Source organism: Echeneis naucrates, chromosome 12, assembly GCF_900963305.1.
Source record: "Echeneis naucrates chromosome 12, fEcheNa1.1, whole genome shotgun sequence".
In the NCBI taxonomy this organism is placed as follows: Eukaryota; Metazoa; Chordata; class Actinopteri; order Carangiformes; family Echeneidae; genus Echeneis; species Echeneis naucrates.
Window position 1 is genome coordinate 12329084 of NC_042522.1, and position 17365 is coordinate 12346448.

At 41.5% G+C, this 17365-nt stretch overlaps 1 protein-coding gene across 3 annotated transcripts in view; it reads left to right on the plus strand.

Annotated features, from left to right (window-relative positions):
* The window catches only part of abl1 (c-abl oncogene 1, non-receptor tyrosine kinase), a 29811-nt gene extending 13280 nt beyond the window's left edge, over nucleotides 1-16531 (plus strand). The window contains exons 1-11 of one of the 3 annotated variants that reach the window (XM_029515270.1): nucleotides 1336-1879; nucleotides 7170-7334; nucleotides 8331-8626; nucleotides 10069-10341; nucleotides 10558-10642; nucleotides 10967-11144; nucleotides 11660-11844; nucleotides 12031-12183; nucleotides 12299-12388; nucleotides 12520-12648; nucleotides 13089-16531. In XM_029515270.1, the coding sequence (XP_029371130.1) occupies nucleotides 1795-1879; nucleotides 7170-7334; nucleotides 8331-8626; nucleotides 10069-10341; nucleotides 10558-10642; nucleotides 10967-11144; nucleotides 11660-11844; nucleotides 12031-12183; nucleotides 12299-12388; nucleotides 12520-12648; nucleotides 13089-14752 (3303 nt within the window). In that variant the 5' untranslated portion in view covers nucleotides 1336-1794 and the 3' untranslated portion in view covers nucleotides 14753-16531. Of the gene's footprint in view, nucleotides 1-1335; nucleotides 1880-7169; nucleotides 7335-8330; nucleotides 8627-10068; nucleotides 10342-10557; nucleotides 10643-10966; nucleotides 11145-11659; nucleotides 11845-12030; nucleotides 12184-12298; nucleotides 12389-12519; nucleotides 12691-13088 lie in introns of those variants that run through there. The other 2 variants (XM_029515271.1, XM_029515269.1) reach the window with 2 other exon arrangements.
* Nucleotides 16532-17365: the final 834 nt, after the last annotated feature.

A 17365-nucleotide genomic window follows, 5' to 3' on the forward strand; every position in this document is an offset into this window, starting at 1 on the left:
TTGCATGGTGTCATCAAAACTAGCCTCCCACCGGAGTGTAATTACCTACTTGACTGGACTTCTTATCTCTGAAGTCAAACATGGACAGACAGACAAGGATGTTTGTCATTTAAATAGAAAAATATTTGCCAGACAGAGTCGGCAGATTACAGCTGCTCTCTGTCCTTCCTGGTTTCAGTCTTGCATGCTGTTAGAAGCTTTTAGCCCTTTTAGCCCATATAACAGGGATGGACAAAATAACAGAAACACACAATAGCATCCTGCAATAAAATGCAGTACACCTCATAAATTATTAAAATGGTTGCCTAATGTATTCGACCGAAAAAGAACGATTACCTACTATAATTTAATTAACAACAATTACTAGTAATTTTTGTCTGTGTGTGGCTCTAAGAGGTCCTTTATCTTTTTGTGGATATATCTGAGTTTCATTAAGTTCCTGTAGTCAATTATAACTTTAAAGTGACACCCATCCTGCTCGCTTATCTCAATTTCAAACCTTTAAATGGATTTTCTTTTCAGTGAATTTAGTTCAGAGCTATGACCAAACATCAGAAAAGTTGTATATCCCAAAACCTGGAGTCAGTTTATAACAGACAGAAGAAAAGTTAAAAAGTGTCTCACAAGTGATTTCCAGTTTATAGATTCCCTCCAAATATGAAAACCCACTGCTACTGCATAATCACACGGTCGCATATGTTTCTCTCAAAAAATAAATACTCTCATTTTGTTGAATTAAAATATAATGCTTACTTCATTCACATTGGAAAAAGCCTGTGGCAAATGAGCCTTGTGCAAAGAGGGGGACTGGCAAAGGTTATACTTTGCTCCTTGTTAGTTGCCAATGATTGAGAGTTTCAGCTATGTCTTTAACATCCAAGGTCTGTTTCCAGAAATGATTCTTTAACCTGTAAACATTTCAGATTGGAGAGAGGGAAAAAGCATGGCTGAGGAGAAGAGAGAGCCGCAGAGAGACAGTTAGAGGGGGGAAGGGGGGGTTAAAAAAGTTAGGAGGAGGAGCTTCTTGTAATCATCTCATGACTTCAGCAGCAGATGAGAAGAACTGATTCAAGTCCATACTAAATCTTAACTTCAAAGTCTTAAAAGAGACCTGGAAATTTTATCCTGTACATTGACATGATGGTTGGGTTGTGCTGTTGTGTGTATCCTCACTGGCAAATGCTTGTGTGTGTGTGTGGTAGCGGTCTCCCTCTCATTGTGTGTTTGCTGCTGGAGGTGGGACGGCTCAGCTGATGTCATTGAGTGCAGCAGGCTGAGCCTGAAAGAGGCCCTTTGTTGGCAGCTGTAGCACGAGTAGTCCCTGTGCCTCAGATACACACTCACACAGGGGACAGGAGAGAGGAATGGCACCGTTCAGACTGCTCTGCTGCCCACTCAACTGACACATCTATAAGTCCAGCAAGCTTTTGGACCAAACCTACGCTTTTGGATAGTTGTTGTGTCTTACAGAGGTGGAACTAACCCAAAGCCAAAGAGGGGGAAAAAAACATGGAGACGCTCAGAAGAGAGAGTTGGTAGACCGGACAGCGGACTCTGCTTTTTGTTTCAGAAAGGAGCGAGGAGTAGAAGAGGTTTTAGAGCAAGTGAAACGACCGTGGAAAAGACAACTAGTATTTTTCTTCACCTCTTTTGGTTTTGTGCTGTTTCTCCTCTTCTCGTTTTTTTCCCCCTCGTTTGAGTTTTTCTTCCGTTGGACACATGTAGAGGGGAAACGTTGGAGGGACATCTCATTAGAACAAACAACATTTTCAAGCGGGAAGGGAAAGAAAACAAATGAAAATGTTGGAGATATGCCTGAAATTGGTGGGGTGTAAATCTAAAAAAGGCCTCTCGTCCTCCTCCAGCTGTTACCTTGAAGGTAAGTGTGCTTCATTCTCTTTCATTTTCACTAAGCTCGTGTGATTTATTTATTTTTGTTTTTATTATTTTATTACGTTTAGTTAGAGGGAATCTAAACAACAGAGAGGGGGGAAAAAAAATCAAAGTGTTAAGAGACAAAAGAAGAAGAATAAGAGATGAAATATCAAGTACAGTCTGGACAATGATTTCTGGACTGTGGAAACTAAAGAATGGGGAGGAGAAAGTAGAGAGTAAGCACGGGGGAGGGCAAGGGAAGCCAGACACACTGGCTAGCTGCAGAGGAAAGAAGTGGAAAAAGAGACGGAGAAGAGAATACTAGGAAATCTGACTCCTGGCTGTGTCCCACTTAACTCTTGTTTATGAGGGATCTAATCTCAGGCTGCACTCTCCTTTTCATTTCTCTTCCATGATCTAGTATTTTGTTTATGTGTATTTTTCCTATATTGAATTTGGATGTGTAATCTATATACACTCGTTAATGTTTCTTTGTACTATGACAACTTGTTTTCTATGACTTCTAATTAGACTGTCCATGCCTCAGATAGGATAATTGATTTGCCCATGGTGTAAGAAACACAAGGGGAATTCTAAGAAACCCTGTGCAAGTTGTACTCAATCAACACAGTGAAGTGAAGTCTTATGTTTTCCAAAGATTGTGCAACCAAATGATTTAATAGAGGTGATTGTTATGGTATTCTTTCCATTGTAGTGGAAGATGATTATGAAGAGTATCTAATTTTAAGACTATGTGTTAAAAGGCATCGACAATCTTGATGAATGCTGAAATAATGTCCCACTTCATATGTAACCTTCTGTCCTGAAATAATTTCCTAGACCTGGATGCCTTATATGTAAGTGGTTACAAAAGCTAAGGTATTTGAATAAACGTGTATTCATAGTAGTAGGGAAATACTATTTGAAAGCACCTGATTCTTTTACACATTGTCAAGCTTGCTTGTTTTCACCTGCCCCTCCATGGCTGCTTCCTGTTCTGTGTAACATCCTCCCAACAACATTTTAGAACCATATCATCTGATCTGATCTGATCTGTTTACCTTGTTCTCAACCACCTCCCACTCAGATGGCAGCAGGTGATGCAGGATAAATATGTAGGTAAAGGTTTTGTTCTCTCAACCCTGAGCAATGTATGATTTGGGATTATATTGTGTGAAGTTGTTTAATAGCATCTTGGTTTGCTGCCATTTTCTCTTGTGGTTGCATTTGACCTTTTGACTAAGATAAGACAAATCATTATTGTCTTTTCGCACTGACATTTGTCTTGCATCAAAAACACAGCAATCCTAATTTGCATCAAATATTTAAAAACATGCTAAAGATAACACCACATACAATTTAACTTTACTGCAACATACACAGAAGAGAAGTATGGTCTGTGCAGTATGGGATTTTCACACAAGTGAATTTGTCCATGAGGTGGAAATGAGGTCATTTAAGATGAGAGGAATCAAAACCTGCCAGGCTCTCTTGGTATGAGCACCATCACCCAGTAAAACCAGACATAATGTTTGTTTTTTCAATACGCTGGTTTGGAAGAATTTTCTGTGTTGCATCACTGTGTGACTTTTATTGTAGCCATTCCTATGAATTTTGTGGATTCTCACATATTTAATCACTTTGAGTGTCGCCTCACTACTGCCAGGACAAGGTGTAATTTCTCCCTCTGTACATCTCTGGAGAACTGCAGTTCGATAAAGGGTCACACTGATTATTTCTCAACATACCTCCTGAATTTCCTTTCTCACATGACCCCCCCCCCCATCCTCCCCTCTCTCTGAGTGTGTGTTTTTTGGCCCATGTGTCAGTGTGCTGTCACCCTCTCACAAAGAGCTGTGGTATTTGTGGCCTGTAAAGTGGACATTTGTGGCATGGGCCGTTCAAATGCTCTCTCCACTCACTTAAACTCTGGACATATGGTCGAGTATCTAGCTTGCTCTCAGGTCTGGGTCTGCAGTATCACTGATTTGATTCTCTACATCTTGCTTAATCTCTTTTCTCAGTCTCAGCCCAAATCTGACAAAACACAGCTGTGTTTTTGACTTGAATCATGATGTTATTTGTGTTATTGTCTATCTAAAATATTCATTGGGAACATACTACTCTTGCTTATGTAACTAATGGATAAACTGAAGTGGAAATCTTTGGCTGCTATTTTACAACCCAGTGTGAGCTTATCCTAAGCCTCTGTACAATGTCAGCCAAATCTAACTTTGTTTACAATTCTAGACACATTTTCATTATTCATTTTTGGGAAATTTGAATCTTCATAGTAACGAAAAAATTGCTGCTCATACTGCATATCTTTTTATTCTACATCATACAAGGATCACAAGAAGGTGCTGTGAGTTTTTCACAAGTATCTGCATTCAACTATGAATTTTACCATTGGATGTCTGCATGATCTCAATTTCAAAACAGGACACAAACAAGACAAATACCATGTTTTTGTCTGGTGATACTGACTCAGTTAGCACAACGAGATGATGCAGAACTTTGTCAGACAACTTAAGATGCCATTAAACTGAATATTAATTGGCAGGCTTTCAGATGTTAAACAGATAGAGTAATGGCCTTGCTGCATGACTACATCCTCAGGCAAAAATCTAAATCTGAATGAAACTGGCTAGTGTACGTTTGGGACCGCAGTCTCTGTTTATTTCTGTATGACAACAGTATTTTTGCCTGCTGTGTTGAAAAGGCCTGATTATTGCTCAAAATATGCAACAAGTCTTTCTTTAGTCTCAGTCTGAGCTGGGCAGTATGCTACAAACAAAACGGAGCCTGGTGTTTTCTCACAGGCAAAGTGGCAAATGTGGGACCTAAAAGATTCACATTTGTCTCCTATTGTCTCACTGTGCTAAGGCTGGGAAGCCTGGCCTGGCAGAAGTTGCAGTGCGAAAGTGATGATGCCTGCAATTTGTCAACAGTGTCATCTGACTGTGGTTGTGGGCCACATATGTTCTGTTCACTTCTTTGGGATTATGCTAATTCATTTATTCATTCATTCATCCATTTTTCTACCACTTTACCGTTTCTGGGTCACACGGGATGCTGGAGCCAATCACAGCTCATATAGGGCAAGGGCAGGGTACACCCTGGACAGGTCACCAGTCCGTCACAGGGCCAACACACTCGCACTCCACAATAAGACCTACGGGCAATTAAAAGTCACCACTTAACCTAGACATGCATGTCTTTGGACGGTGGGAGGAAACCCACGCAGAAATGAGGAGAACATGAAAACTAGAAAGGTCCCAGGAACTGAACCTGCAACCTTCCTATTGTGGCAACAACGCTAACAACTATGACACTGTGTTTCCCAGGATTATGCTCATTTTAATAAATTACAATTTTGACAAGGCTCCCTGAAAGTTGGGGTTATTCTGGGGACACTGGCAGGAGCTTGTAGCTCTGTGTTGGACAGCAGTCAAACGTCATCATCAGAGGTTGCTTGTGGCTTCTGTACATGTTCAATCAGTCCCCTGCTCTGTTTACTGCCAGTCCAGCTCTGTTTCTATCCCTTAGTACAGATTGTACTTTTCCTCAAGGTTCAATCAAGGTTTTGAAAATCCTGGCTGTATTTACTTCTGAACAAAATATGTCTCTCAAGATAATCTAACTGTTTTTTTTTTTTGTCTTCTGACGATGAACAAATGTGTAAATCAGCTTTGATAGGAACGTATTTTAGAGATATCAGGTGAATCCAATAGGTTTTATGAGTTTAAGAGGAAGAAGAAAACACAAGAGATGGTTTTCAGTACAGAGATGATATAATGAATTGCTTTTGCATTGTATTTTGGGAGAAATTTGTAGTGTTTTTCCTGCCTTTGGTACCAGTGGTATGATATAAAGTAGCTGATCAAAGCTGTTATTGACAGCTATGTTTCAGACATATTAACAAGCTTAAAATGTTTCAATATATCTATGAGACAGTTAAGCTTGATTTAGATCACAGCCAGTTATCTGTGTGTTATCTGTGGATAGAAATCTATAGAAACAAATTTGTGTAGGGGCATGTTCCTGTTGTATAAATTAGAATTTGTCTTCTAAAATTTGCCCTCAAACATCAGCTTGTGGTTGAATAATTGGGAATTATCTTTTTGGCCCAGTTTATATTCTGTGGTAAGATAAAATGTATTTGAAAATATAATCTTTTATACTACATGAGAAAATATATTTACAAGTTAATATTTTCTGTCAGTACAGTGTCAGAAAATCCATAGGATGTATCTTCTGTTACTCGTCTGTCTGACTGTTTTTGGTGTTGAAGCAAATTTTAAAAAGAGCATTTGGCTGCATTTCCTAAAATGACTCATGCATACGTGAAATATAATTGCAACAAAATTTAAACCCAAGGAATCCAATGGTTTAATGCATTATTGGGATATGTTTAGATATTTGTTGCTATGTCTGGCCAATAATGCTCGGGTTTGCCAAATGTTAGTAAGCAGCCTCTAAATTTTCCTGTATTAAATGTAATTGTCCAGAATTGGGGGGGGGGGGGGTGTCACTGTTTTTTAGACTCTAGTGGTGTTTCTTATTACCTTTGACTAGGTTGCCACATAAATTAAATATATGATGCCTGGGGGCTGAAATGTAAGCTGCCTCCTGCATGTATGATAACAGGTGACACACTCAAGCACAGTGAAACTCATATATATATACTTAACTAAACTCTTAAATGCTCTCCTCACATCTCACTAGTTTTTAACACGGCCTTTACTCCTTCCACTCATTCTTTCCTCCTCTACCATTTTATAATTTAGTTCTTTCTACTGCTGTCTGTAATTAACTACGCGTTAAAGCACTTAAAACTCAATATGTTTGAGTGCAAACACATCCATTTTAAACTTGGACAGAAGATTTGCACCAAAATGCATTTCCATGGTCTGATGTGCCATAGATGTCAGTGTATTTAAGAAAGGAAAACTAACCAGGGATAATCCAGGACACGAAAAGTTGTAGAGACAGCAGGAGCATGGCAGGTCACATGATCAGGTTTATTACTCTAATCCCATGGTGGGATCACAGCTGAAGACCTGCAGAAGAAAGTAAATGACACTGAGTTGACAATAATGCTGAATCAGTCAGCTTCTGTGAAGCTGTTTGGGGAAAAGTACTCCACAATGTCACTGCATACCAAATACACCCACACATCTCCTTCAGTTTCCCTTCAGAATTGCATTATTTGATGTTTTCCCTCATATTCTAGTCACCTACACGTGCTCTGGTTTTTCTGATTTTTGTGATTCCCTTTTCCTTTTTTCCAGAAGCTCTCCAAAGACCAGACTTTGAGGGTCAGGGTCTGACAGAAGCGGCCCGTTGGAACTCAAAAGAGAACCTGTTGGCTGGACCCAGCGAGAATGACCCCAACCTGTTTGTTGCACTGTATGACTTTGTGGCCAGTGGTGACAACACACTCAGCATTACCAAAGGTAGGAACGTAGAAAAATTTTTAAGATTTATTTTTTTTATACCTTTTTTTAATTTTAGTCAATCAATTACAGATATGCCTTTAGAAAAAAGGGAGAAAGAGAGGGGAATGACCTGAAGCATAGGTCTCTGGCCAGATTTCAAACCAACCAGACGATTTTCCAGACAATTACGCCACAGGTTTTTATTGTATAGAGAATCAGTATGATAGTAATTCCAAATGGAGAAAAAACTTGTACAGCTATCACTAACGGTGGGTGTCCCTGCAGAGAACCTGATAAGGTTATGAATATGCTTGTTTGTTTCCCATCCTGTGTCTTTCCCTCTCTGCCTTCATCCACGTCTGGCTCTCACTTCCTGGCAATGGTCTCACCCGTGGGCCCCCTGACTGTAAAACAATACCACAGATGGATCACGCAGACAAACAGAGGAAGGAAGGAGAGAACATATGCACCGGAATAAACAAGAAAACGACCTGTGCGAAATTAGGTTTCAGTTTATGATGGCCTCTCCACACTAAAGGTGTATTATAAGTTTTGGTCAATATCAATATTGTCCAAAATAAGCCAAAACAAAAAACTTGACTATTTGATTTTTGCTTCAAAGTTTGTCCCAAAAAAGGTTGCCACTTTGAATTTTAGATTCATCATTTAGCATTTTCAGCTGCTTTTTTTTTTTTTTTTTTTATCCATTCTAGACTAAAGGAAAGAAAATTTCCTGAGCTGAGGTCACCAAATGACCAGTGGAAAAGAAAAGCCCCAGAGTTCCTGTCCTTAAGGAAAGCTGACATGAGATACAGGGGATTCCTGCATGTTTGACTCAAAACAAGCTGGAACGTAAAAAATATGAAAGCTTTATTACAGACCCAGCAGTGGAAATATTATATTGAAAATCCCAAGAATGTGTCAAAGCTATTAAAAATAGTATAGAAGTATGCCTATACGGCCAACCAGCATCTTTAGCTGCAATTATTTATTTTGATCTCATCTGTTAACTAGGAGAGAAGCTGCGTGTGCTGGGCTACAACCACAATGGTGAGTGGTGTGAGGCGCAGACCAAGAATGGCCAGGGTTGGGTGCCATCCAACTACATCACGCCAGTCAACAGCTTGGAGAAACACAGCTGGTACCACGGACCGGTATCGCGAAATGCTGCAGAGTACCTGCTCAGTTCGGGCATCAACGGAAGCTTTCTGGTCCGTGAGAGTGAGAGCAGCCCTGGCCAGAGGTCCATTTCTCTGCGGTATGAGGGGAGAGTCTACCATTACAGGATTAACACTGCGTCTGATGGCAAGGTAAGCTCCAGTGGAAACACAGACAATTTTTACCCATAAAATGATGAAGACATCTGAAAAAGTACTGGTAACCTTTTGTCTAAGTATGCACTAATTTAAATTCAAGACTTTCCCAGCAGTTTTATACAGTTTTCATGTTCATGCATGACAGAAAATTTTGCAAGGACAGAAGGCCCACTATCTTCCCTGCATTTTATGACATTTATTGGCTTAGTTTATGGTTTGTTTGTTTCATAAAGTCAGGAAGTGAAATCCTCCACATTGTTCTGTAGCTGCTCCAGTTGATTTACAGTTAAGTTTTACTAGGCACAGTAATTTAGAGGAGTAATTGCAGTTGATGCAAAACCTTAAGAAGAGTAAAAAACAAAATGTATGTAAGAGCCAAACTGGCATATACCTGCAGAAACAGAACAGTGCAATGTTGTCTTCTGTCATAAAGCTGACTAGGGCAGATGTTTTCATTACACTTAAATTTGTCATCCAGAGAGAGAGAAGTAGTGCAGTACAGGTCATATTTCACTATAGCTGATGTTTTTGGTGCAGGACTCCCCCAAATTGAAAATCTCATTCATAAAGCTGCTGCCATTTTGCTGGGTCACCCTTCTCTGTGATGCAGCAGGGTGAGCTAGCTCCAGGAAATTTAGCTATGACAGGAATGCCTCTAACCACCATTGAACTGCTCATAATGGCCAGCAGACACGAGGCCAGCCAGACACTGACGACCATGCTACAACATGCATTAGCACACACATTTGCAGCCAAGTACAGTATGCAGGCACACAAACTGATGAATGCACATCCAGAGAGCGACATCACATGCAAACTGGTTCCCCATGGTCCCCCTCTCATACTGTTTCCCATTCCTTCAGTGGAACTGCAACTTAAGAGTCTAGTATGGTAGGCTTCCTGGATAATGTGACATTACGTCAGCACTCCCTCGAGCTGCAGCTTTGTCTCACGCCGACTCACTCGTCAACACTGTTCTTAATAACTTTAGTTTGTTTGAAAGAAGAAAAAAAAAACTGACCATTAAATCCTCTTTGGATCTCAAAGCTCTTTTCACTACAGTCAAGGTTGTTCTTTTCCCTCCACATACCTTCAGCTTGCGTAAAGCAATGCAAAGTACAGATTGTAGAGCAAATGATTTTTTTGGGTTATGTAACACTTGGACAATGAAAAAGATTGTCCACTGAGCCCTGACCAGTATCCTCCCTTCCACCAGCTTCTTGATGAATGCCTTGTGGGTTTTTTTAGATCACTTTGTATGACTTAAATACTGTATCTTGTTTAATGGTGTAGCAGTGACTCCTTCAATGAGCTTATACATACTACAGGTTACTGTAAATTTTGGAAAATTAGCACACATTAGTTGATTGGGCTTAATATAATCTTATCTCAGTTCTGTTGATGCAGACATGTTGACAAATGTCTTTCTCCTCCAGCTGTATGTCTCGTCAGAAAGCCGCTTCAACACACTGGCAGAGCTGGTGCACCACCACTCCACAGTGGCCGACGGCCTCATCACCACACTGCACTACCCGGCGCCAAAGCGCAACAAGCCCACCATCTACGGAGTTTCTCCTAACTACGACAAGTGGGAGATGGAGCGCACTGACATTACCATGAAGCACAAGCTGGGAGGGGGCCAATATGGGGAGGTGTATGAAGGCGTTTGGAAGAAGTACAACCTCACTGTGGCAGTGAAGACACTAAAGGTACGGAAACAAGAAGAAAATAAGATTTACCTCTACGTGCTGACTGCTCTTAAAAGTAGAGGATCTGAGTGTATGAAGAAAGCCTGTTGTCACAAATTAACACTGCCAGCTATAAATCTTGAATGCAGCTGAATTATGCCACCATCTGCTGCGATGTGGATGCAACTGCAACCAGTCTGTGGGTTTGCTCACTATTTTGCCATCAACTGTGTACAGGAGGATACAATGGAGGTGGAGGAGTTTCTCAAGGAGGCTGCTGTCATGAAAGAAATTAAACACCCCAACCTAGTACAACTGTTAGGTGTGTGAGCTTCTTTTTTTAAAGGCATTTGTTTGTATAAATAGACTGAAATCTCTCTCTCAGGAATTAAATGATGATGATGATGAGGAAAAAAATGTATTTATTATATTTAGTTCTCTGTTTTATCATAGAAGAAATTCTTTTGGTTAAAGATAAAGGCATTTTTTTCTCTTTTTGCTGTTGTTTTTGTGTTGGTAGGTAAGAAAAAAAAACACTATTTCTGTATAAAAGCTGTAACCAGATTTTCAGATTTTTAGAAACAAACAGACATACAGAAAATATTTGGTAAGTAACAACCCTTTTACAACTTTTTTCCCATGGCAGGTGTGTGCACACGGGAGCCCCCTTTCTACATCATCACAGAGTTCATGACCCACGGTAACCTACTAGACTACCTGAGAGAGTGCAACAGAGAGGAGGTCAACGCTGTGGTACTGCTTCACATGGCCACACAGATCTCCTCTGCCATGGAGTACCTGGAGAAAAAAAACTTCATACACAGGTTAGTGTAAAGATCTCATAATTCCTTTTTGTCCTTATATATAATTTCTTTTGTTCCTCTAATCTTCACCATCAAAGGTTTCCTGACTTTGAGCCTGATCTTCACAGATTCACAGAGAAAAGACACTGTTCTGAATAGTTCTTCTCTTACCCTCACTGTATCACAAACAAGTTGATTTTGTAATATTGCTCATTTGTTCTGGCAGGTTTAACTGGGTCCTTTCGAGACAACAAGATGATTTATGTCCTTCATCTTTGCCAAGTTCCATTTTCATTTTTAAAACTAACAGGATTCGGCTTGTGACTCTGTTCCTCACCAAACATCTGTAGAAATTCAAAGCTATGGTGAATGTGAATTTTGTGTTTTGTTTTGTTTGTTTTTTTTTATTTTGTTTTGGGGTCTTAGCAGAATAAAATTGCTCATGTTTTTTTTCCCTTTTATATGTTTATAGAAAGTCAGGATTTCACTTTGCCTCCTGTCATCTCTCACCCTCTTCTTTGTAATTTCTCCTGCAGGGACCTAGCTGCACGAAACTGTCTGGTTGGGGAGAACCACCTGGTGAAGGTTGCAGACTTTGGTCTGAGCAGGTTAATGACAGGGGACACCTACACAGCTCACGCTGGAGCCAAGTTCCCCATCAAATGGACTGCTCCAGAGAGTCTGGCCTACAACAAGTTCTCTATTAAGTCTGATGTCTGGGGTGAGTTTGATTTGCTTTAGGTGATCCAAAAATGTATTCCTAATGTTCCTTCCCAATAAGCTATTTCCCCACCATTTAGTCTACAAGGGGAAACAATTTTATTTATAAAAATATTGCACATATATCTTCCAGGACTTTAGATTCAAGTCATTTAGTTTTTCACATCTTTATGTTTTGTCCCATCAGCATTTGGTGTGCTGCTGTGGGAGATCGCCACCTATGGCATGTCTCCATACCCTGGCATTGACCTGTCTCAGGTCTATGAGCTGCTGGAGAAGGACTACCGTATGGACCGGCCAGAGGGCTGCCCTGAGAAAGTCTATGAGCTTATGAGGGCCTGTGAGTAATAACATACATCTGTCCAGAATCAGAATAACTTTTCTATTGCAAGGATGGTTTTTTCCTCTGTTCTTTTTTTTTTTTGAACATCACTCTTGTTTTGTCTTCCTGTCAGGTTGGAGGTGGACCCCTTCAGAACGTCCCTCTTTTGCTGAAACGCACCAAGCCTTTGAGACCATGTTCCAGGAGTCCAGCATCTCTGATGGTCGGTGCTGCATTCTTTTCTGATGCAATTTTTTGTTTTTGTGGCCAATAACCACAGATCTTTTCCTCCTGTCATGTGTTCTTCTGTCACATGTTGCATTGTCATGTTTGCTAAGTTTTGTGTATTTTTAGAGGTGGAAAAAGAGCTGGGCAAGAAAGGAAAGAAGGCAACATTAGGCTCCATCCAGCAGGCTCCAGAGCTGCCCACCAAGACCAGAACCCTCCGTAAGAACATGGACGCCAGGGATGGAGACAGTCCAGGTGAGACAAACTCCCAGTCCCGCTGTCATTCAGTCAAAATATGTTAAATGAATAATGTGTGCAGGGGGATTACACTTGAACTGTGCTGTAAAGATTTAAAAAGTAAAAGAAGGAAGAAATTTCTTAATTTGCTCAGGTTGTACTTTACTCTATACTCTTAACTGTAAGATTACCTTTAGTTAAAAGATTATCAATGTCAAGTGATGTCAGAGTTCTGTGGCTGTAACTTCAGAACATGTGAAGGCCGGTGGATTTACATGCTCAGGTTTCTTTCAGTGAACATCAGTCTCCTCTTCAATATCCTGTCACTTGTCTTGAACAATACTTCCCGGTGTTTTTTGTTTTGTTTTTCCCAGCTTGGTTCCCAGCAGTATAGATGTTTCATTTTTCATTTCATTTTTTTAAGGGCTATTCCTTCATTATTTTGTTTACCTTCTCAGATCCAGTGGAGCCAGAGGCTGCTGTGTCTTCACCCATGCTTCCAAGAAAAGAGCGCCCCCTATTGGACAGTAACCTGAATGAGGACGACCGCTTGATTCCCAAAGACAAGACTCGCAGTTTCCTCAGCCTCATTAAGATAAAGAAAAAGAATGCACCCGCTCCGCCCAAACGCAGCTCCTCTTTCAGAGAAATGGACGTCCACCCTGACAGGAGGGGCGTGACTCCAGAGCCTCGTGATAGTGACAGCTTCAACAATGGTGCATCTTTGGCCATTAATGAAAACACACATGGCCTTGACTCTTCCAAGTTCCTGAGTAGTAACAATAACGGAGCAGGAGGCATTGCTAACGGAGCTCCCACCTATCCAGGACCATTATTTCCCAGGAAGAAGGGAGCTCCTGCTGTGCCTGGCCCTGGTGGCAAAGCAGCTACCACACCACCCAGTGAAGAGGAATCCATGTCCAACTCAAAGCGTTTTCTCTGGTCCTCAAGCATGCCCAGCGGCTCAGATGGCAACGAATGGAGGTCTGTCACTCTGCCACGAGACTTGGGCCAGCGCCACTTTGACTCAGGTACCTTCGGGGGCAAGCCAGCTCTGCCACGCAAGAGAACCAGTGAGCAGAAGGGGGAGAGCACCCCTCGGATGGGCACCCTGACACCCCCACCACGCCTAAACACCTCATCAGATGTCTGCTCTTCTTTCTTAGGTAAAGATACTGATCCTAGTCCTGGGTCCAGTCCGCAGGCTTTAACACCTAAGACGGTCAGGAGACCGGGTGTGCCAGGGCTAGAGAACTCCAAAACCAGTGCTCTCCACGCTGAGCTTCTCAAGCCCAACGTGTTTCCTGCTTTGGGGGCAGCTGGTGATGAGTGCAGGGCACGCAGACACAAGCACCCTGTGGAAAGGGAAAGAGGAAAGTTACAGAAACCCAAGCCAGCCCCACCTCCGCCACCCAGCAATACCAAGACAGGCAAGGTTTCCCGCAGCCCAACTCAAGAACTCCCCGCTCCCTCCACCACCACCCCGGACATCAAAGCTAAGGGTCTCCCCTCCATCTCAGAGCCCCACCACACAACCACTGCCAGTGATCAAGGCCGCTCACCAATCAGTGAGGGCACCAAGAAGCTGCCCCTCAGCTCCACCTCCAAACCTCAACCACTGAAGACCTCCAGCTCCTCCACTTCGATGACCAGCTCCCTGTCCAGCCAGAGTGTAGGGGGCTTCTCCTCCTCCCTCACTTCCCCTGGCGATCAGAGCTCGCCAACTGCTTTCATCCCCTTAGTGAACACTCGACGCTCCCTCCGCAAAACTACTACTCGGCAAGCCTCTGAGCGCACCCCCAACTCAGCGGTGACACGCGAGATGGTGCTGGAGGGCACTGAGCTCCTGCGCGCAGCCATTTACCGCAACTCGGAGCAGACAGGCAGCCACAGCGCTGTGCTGGAGGCTGGCAAGAACCTGTCCAAATACTGCATGAGCTACGTGGACTCCATCCAACAGATGAGGAACAAGTTTGCCTTCCGCGAGGCCATCAACAAGCTCGAGAATAGCCTGCGCGAGCTGCAAATTTGTCCCACTGCCACAGGGGGGGCCAATGCACAGCAAGACTTTACCAAGCTGCTGTCCTCTGTCAAAGAAATAAGTGACATTGTTCAGAGGTAGCGTCCTAAAAGCTTAAAAAAAAACAAAAAGCAAATGTAGAACTGATACTGTACCTTACACTACCCCTTTTTTTCAGAGCATGTGGGCGAACTCTGGATCATTCTGAGCTCGTGGTGAAAAGCTGAGGGTAACACCTGCTGGAGAGCAGCAGTGTGTAGGTTCACACCACAGTCCATTGAAAAACAGCCTGTGGTTATTGTAGATGGAATCAAAGGAATCTGTCTGTCGGACAGAATTTGCAATATTGAAAAGCCTTAACTATGAATGAACAGTGTCTTTTGGCCTTAATGACCTCTCACTAGGGGCCAACTTTTGATCGTGACTTTTCACCAATCATTTTTGAGATGATCATGTCTTGTGTATTCTGGTTGTTTTCCCCCTTTTCTAAATGACACTAGTAGAAAAAAAGCTCTGTGATATTTGTTTCCATCACTGTTTTGTTTTGTTGTGTTTTTTTTTTTTTTGTTGTTTTTTTTTACCCCCCATCGGTGCCGATGACAATGAGGAAAACAAAACGTGTCACCTCATTTTGTTTTGGGATACTTTCTAACACTCATTTCTTATTTGCTTATAATAACTAGGGCGTTTCTGAAAAGCAGCGTTTTTAACCTGATGCCTTCATCCAATGCATCCCATCATTTCCATGGCTTTGTACTGTCAGCAATGACTGGTTGTGTGCTGAGTGATGAAAATGTGTTTGTTCTATATGAATGCTTTTTTCTTTTTTGCAGTATTTGCAACCGTGTGCCATAAAATAATAATAATGGGAAAAAGCAAATGAGGGAGGATAGGCCTTCAGCTTCCCCCTTTTTTTTGCCTCACTGCACACTTTGGTAACAAATAGTGCCTTAAACACTTGGCAGAGCTGCTTATAACTTCTCACTTTACAAGTGCAGAACTGTGGCTTTGGCTGAATTGTGCCAAGTGTCCAAGAATAGCTGTGTTGATTTGTTTATTGGAATTCAATGTTGGCCATACCAAAAACCTTTGTCTCCAGTGTGCTGGAGAGGGACCAGGGTGATCTGCAACTCAGTGGATCTGTTTTATGTTGTTCTTAGACTGGACCTTTTTTTTCTTTTTTAGTTTAATTGAACTTTCTCTACATGCCAGTCACAAAAGCCATCAGTAGCAGCTTGGCCTTGCAGCAGCGTGGTGTTTGATCTAAAGAGGGATCACGGACGGTGTTTCTTTGACCGCTGAAAGGCCTCCTTGCCACAGAGAATTAGCTTTGATGGAGATTTTGTCACACGGTCTAAATGCTGTTTCAGAGGCCTTTCCACCCCAGTAACAAAGTATATATCCTGGGGGAAACACTGGACTGAAAATGTTTATTAATCTTTCACTTGCTGTCTTACAAAAAGTGTTTAAGTGAGAACATGACCATAATGGACTTAAAAAACAAAACAAAAAAAAAAAAATCATGAGATTCCACTGTAACTTTCACGTTTTTGTATTCTTGTCTGCATCTCTTGGACACAAAGTATTTGTGCTGTAGTCGTGTCACCCCAGCCCTGTCTGACTGCGATGCCTGAGGACACAAGTCACCTGCAAGCTGCCTTGACTTCAACACGGTACTGTCAGTGGTGGCTTTTTTTTTTTTTTTTTTTTTTTGGTGTAATTCCTCCCAATTACCAACCTTACCACTACACTTTGTGACTAAGCCTCCTCACCAATTTTGTAGAAAAACTTTGCTTTCCTTTGTAAATATGTTTTCTTTTTCCTGTTCCCCTTGTGCAATTTTTGTTGCAATAAAATACAAAGCAGTTGTGCTACTTGAAATACATTAATGACTCTTGTTTTTTTTCCTCCATCTCAAATTCTTAATGAAAATTGTTTTTTTTCTTAACAGATCAAAAACGAGACGCACAGAAACAGGTTATGTATAATTTATTTTTTTCTGTCTAGAGTATTTTGTCATTAAAATCAAAATGTCAACATTTTAAAATCATATACACGCAAGAACGCATTTAAATGTTAGCACAGCTCCTTAAAAATTTATACATATGTACTTTTTTTTTGTACTTGTGGACAGACAAAAGCAGGAAGTGGTCACTTAGACTGCAAAGAGGTGGGACACAGGAAAAAGGAAGACCCAGCCCACCAACTTCCCACAATAATAAACCAATCCCCACTCCCCAAAAGTTAAGACAGCGATGCAAGCCCCTCCCCCGTGGAGGAGCTGTAATGGGGTGGAAAAAGAAAACAGAATATAAACATGAAAGTGTCCCATTCTCCACTCCATACAGAAATGACAGGAATCAAAGTTTGCTGACATAAATACTACTTTGCACATCATCTCAATCCACTTCCTCTCCTCTCAACCAATCAGCAGGTTCAGTAGTGTGCAGATGGGGTGGTTGGGGTTGTTTAAGTGTCTGTCCTTTACATACATTTATTAATAGAAACTATGTTACAGAATTTTCCCAAGCATGAATTACAGGCAACCCACTAGCACATCGACTGTACAGATCTTGGCAGAGCCAGCAAATAAATTTCTAAATCCCGAGTAGCGAGGTAATCACCAATAGTTAAGAAGCAATATATACAGCTGTCCAATCAGGGAATCAATATGATACAGAATTTTACTAAAAAAATTGATTTTGATCATTTTAA